The sequence below is a fragment of the Temnothorax curvispinosus genome, unplaced genomic scaffold (genome assembly GCF_003070985.1).
Source record: "Temnothorax curvispinosus isolate PA1 unplaced genomic scaffold, ASM307098v1 QBEX01013410.1, whole genome shotgun sequence".
NCBI classification, from domain to species: Eukaryota; Metazoa; Arthropoda; class Insecta; order Hymenoptera; family Formicidae; genus Temnothorax; species Temnothorax curvispinosus.
This window is the reverse complement of record NW_020223190.1, coordinates 1-4,276: the sequence shown is the minus strand read 5'-3', so window position 1 is coordinate 4,276 and position 4,276 is coordinate 1. Positions and strand designations below refer to the sequence as shown.

Here is a 4,276-nt window from a genome sequence, read left to right as displayed (position 1 = left end):
AAAAAAAAAATGTATAATTTAAGCTTGAACTGTGCTACTGTGAACTACTGTCTGTGTTCGGAATAAAATACAGTTCCACAGTTCTCGGAATATGGCTCAGCCACCTTATTTATCATCAGATGTTGCAGATAACACGTATGTCCCCAAACTCCCCGATCTGCAATATAATATCCCATTGCCGGCCATGCCGGCAATGAACACATTGCCGGCCATGCCGACAATGAACAACGAGCAGCAGCGATTCCAGCTGCTGCTCGAGCAGTCGCGGATTAGGGAACCACCTCGGGAACCACCAAACCATCAATTTGCCACAGTACAACAGTGGCACGAACTATGGCAGGAAGTACGCCGGTTACAAAATTTTATGATAGAACTTCAACAGATGGTATTGAAGAATAAAGATGAGAATAAGCAGACATCTCTGCGCCGTAATCGCCGTAATCGACACTAGGTTAGACATATACGTGTGTCAAGATGATTAACGAAAAAATTTGCCCCGCACTTATTTCAATGCGTAGATCTTCAGAAGGGAAAACCGCGATCGAGGATGCCGCTCGCGTTGCTGCTCGTGTTGTTGTTGTTGTGGTGCTGACTGGCCTGCATCGCCGCCTGCAGATTCGACGACAGACTGGTGGACAGGTTCGTCGACAGGTTCGTCGCCATCATGTCGTGCTGCTGCGAGTGCGCCGCTGCCACCATGCTGCACATCTGGTGTCGCAAACCTTGAGCGACCGCCGCGACCGCAGCCGCTGCTGCCGCACCCGGACTGACCGCGCTTTCCGGGCCGTTGCAGGCCGCGTAGTTCGCCAGGCTGGGGTACATCGTGGTCGGCTCCTCCTTGACGATGTGGGGCGAGTGCCCGTCGCGGAATACCACCGCGCGAATCACACCACGGATGTGCTCGTCCGGCCAGACGCCCAGCAGGATCCTCTGCGGTCTTCCTCGTCCCTTCGGGCGCAGATCGGCCCCGCCGTCGGCGCTAGGACCCAGCATGTTGTGCACTCGATTCGCGTACAGGACGAACGTCGGGTAGAGGATATCGTATTTCCTTGCCGCTTGGCTGAGGGAGAGTCCTTCTTTCAGCACGCTGAAGATCGCCTCCGCCATGGTCTCCGGCCGCCAGGACTTGAGGGGTCCACGTTCCCGGAAACGCAGGTTGTGCACCAGGCTCTGGTTGGTGTTCCAGCACTTCTGCCACATGGACTGTAGCTGGTACTGGTAGCTGTCTGCTGCTATACTGGAGGTGGAGGCGCCGAGCCAAGCGTGGGACGACTCCAACAACTTGGCCCTTTCCTCCTCCCGAATCATCTCCGCGATGCCGGGCTTGATCTCGAGGTCGTCACCGGCGCCAGACTGATTGCCGGCACTCTGCTGATGATGCTGGTCCAATTCTGCTTCGCACCACAAAGGGCCGAGGACACAAGGCGCATAAGGCGTTCATCGCCGTCTTTGTTTGCATGAGCACTCGCGCCGTGCACTTAGGAGTCGCGTCGGATTATTCTGCCGACGCTTTCCTTGCCGCATTTCGCCGATTCACCTCACGCCGCGGCACGTGCAGCGACGTATACAGCGATTGCGGCACCAATTTCGTGGGAGCCGACCGACAACTCCAGGAGCTCTTCCGGGCCTCCACCTCCGACGGACGTCGAATCGCGCACACCACTTTAGGACAGGAGACACGCTGGCACTTTAATCCTCCCTCCGCCCCTCACTTTGGAGGGCTATGGGAAGCCGCCGTGAAGTCGGCAAAACACCACATTCGGCGAGTGATTGGCGAGGCAACACTAACATTCGAGGAAATGTCCACCTTCCTCGCACAGGTGGAAGCTTGCCTCAACTCTCGCCCGCTGCAAGCAATGTCCGACGATCCTGACGACTTCACGACACTGACGCCGGGCCACTTTCTCATCGGGAGCCCGCTCAACGCCATCCCGAAAACGGCCCTCGATGACACGGCTGTCACTCGGCTCAATCGGTGGCGACACGTGCAGCTCATGCGAGACCACTTTTGGCAGCGATGGGCTCGCGAGTACATCCAAAGCCTTGCATCGCGACCAAAATGGTTGAAGTCGAGCCCTGCACAGGAAATCGGGGCCTTATGCCTCATCAAAAGTGAGACTGCACCACCGACGAGATGGCCCTTGGCGCGCATCACCTCGTTGCACCCTGGCGACGATGGCATCGTCCGCGTGATCGCCGTCCGGGATCGATCCATCGATCAGTGTTTTTATGTATAAACGTTTTATGTCGGATACTGTCGTGATTTCTATTCTGCAACTTGGGCAAGTCCAACGCTCGTCTAGCTTGCCTCGCTCGTCTAACGCTCGTCTAAATATGTTTTGACTTGTATATTTACGTGTGTATTATGTATTTTATATCAGACGAATTAGGAAATTCGTTTCTACGTGACTCATATCTACGAGGGTAAGTCAATAAATAAGTCGCAAAACTGGATAGAGGCAATAATAATCAAAGTAACTTCCTGACATTTATTTCACTTTTCGACATATTTTTTAAATATCTTTTCCTATCCAGATTGCTATGGTCAAACGTGAACCACCGTGTGGTCTAACAATGTTTTATTGCCCGGTTTCCAATTACAATCATAAAGTGTAATTATAATCGTTAAATGCACACTCTTTGAATTTGCTATCGCAAAAATTCGCGCAACGTCTCTCAGGCAAAACAGTTCGCTTCGGATTGTTCCGAATTTTTTCTGTTTCTCCACAATCAGCACCGAATTTAGCCTCGCACGCTTCACGTACTTGATTCTGATATCGCTGAGCTTATTTTTCGCACCATCTTGCGACATTATTTGCGACTATTTTCCTAACTCTGTCACTTGTCACTCATCCTTGTCAATCTCTCACCTGCTGCCCTAATCTAATAATAGAAACGAAAATCTTATTTAAAATATAAAGCTGTGGCACATAGAAAAACTTAAGCAGTAAACAAATCAGCCAATCAGCCTTAAATTTTAAATCAGATTTTCGTCTGATTTAATCACGCTACATTTTAATGTTATAGTCAAGCAGGTACTTCAACAGCAGAACTTGCAGCGTATGAAGACGCAGTTTCATTTAGAAATACGTGTTGAAATAAAATAGTGGTTAACGGACGCGAAAAGGTAAAAAATATAAATTTAAGAAATTATAATATAAATTTTTTTAAGTTATTTTATATTATAATATATTATAATAAAAGATTAGGAGCGATCATTGGGAATGACATAGTGAGGATATGAGATTCGAGGATGAGCGAGGATTTCGACAACCGTTTTTCACAATGTGTTGTATTGTTAGAACACGTCGATACGTTTCAGTATAACGCTGTCATCCAGTGTCATTGTCTCGACAATCGCATATCATAACGCGCCCGAAATCCACGTATAAGAGTATTTATATGTTTATAAAAAAAGTTCCGGCAATTAATACTTTGAAAAAGGCAATTAAAAAATGGAATGCTAACTTTACACCCAACTTTAAAACAGAATACTTCTGAATAGCTCATCTAAAGCATTTTGACGAGTACTAGAGTTCCTGATAAAACAAAAATTCTTTTGATTTTTTTCAAAAAACCGAAAAAAGAAAAGTTTGATTTAAAGTCAAAATAGTTCTAATAACTCAATTGATTCCTTTCGAAAAGTTCTCGAGTTCCTGATAAGTAAAAAACTGCAAAACCTTAAAATTGTTTTATAAAATTATCATCAAAACGCAAATGACATTCACGGCAGACCTTCGAAGTCGAATATCTTCTTAAAACTCCCATCAAAACGCTTGCAACTCTACCACTAACTAATGGCGATCCAACCACTAGTTAAAAAGATATTCGAAGATGCAACGGATAAAATTCGACTAAGCCCCGTTTCACACGTATCCGACACTGAACTACTGACGCCGGGTATCCGATCATAAAGTGTATGGATTAATATGGGAGCATTTACACGTTTGTCCGATAGTGAAAACAAAGAAAATCGATCGGATACCCGGCATCGGTAATCCGGTGCCGGATATCTACGTGTGAACGAGAGTAAATCTTTCTGTCCGTAAACGGTACGGGCACGGCACGGTTATGTCTAAATCGACCTTAAATCAAAGATATATTCACGGAGGGAGTTCGTTATACGAGTAATATTGATATAAATCTCGCAGCATCGATATATACGCGTATAATCGATTAAAGATTCAACGATAAGATTATCCTAAACAATATCAACGAGTAAAACGCATAATTTAATGCATCGAGTACAGACATTCATGGTGGCGTATTAAAAAGT

At 46.6% G+C, this 4,276-nt stretch overlaps 1 protein-coding gene across 1 annotated transcript; it reads right to left on the bottom strand.

Moving 5' to 3' along the window:
• Positions 1-522: 522 nt before the first annotated feature.
• Positions 523-1,406, bottom strand: LOC112463517 (protein bric-a-brac 1-like). Its single transcript, XM_025029947.1, has one exon. It carries the CDS (start codon positions 1,306-1,308, stop codon positions 523-525), a length of 786 nt encoding a protein of 261 aa, XP_024885715.1. The 5' UTR covers positions 1,309-1,406.
• Positions 1,407-4,276: the final 2,870 nt, after the last annotated feature.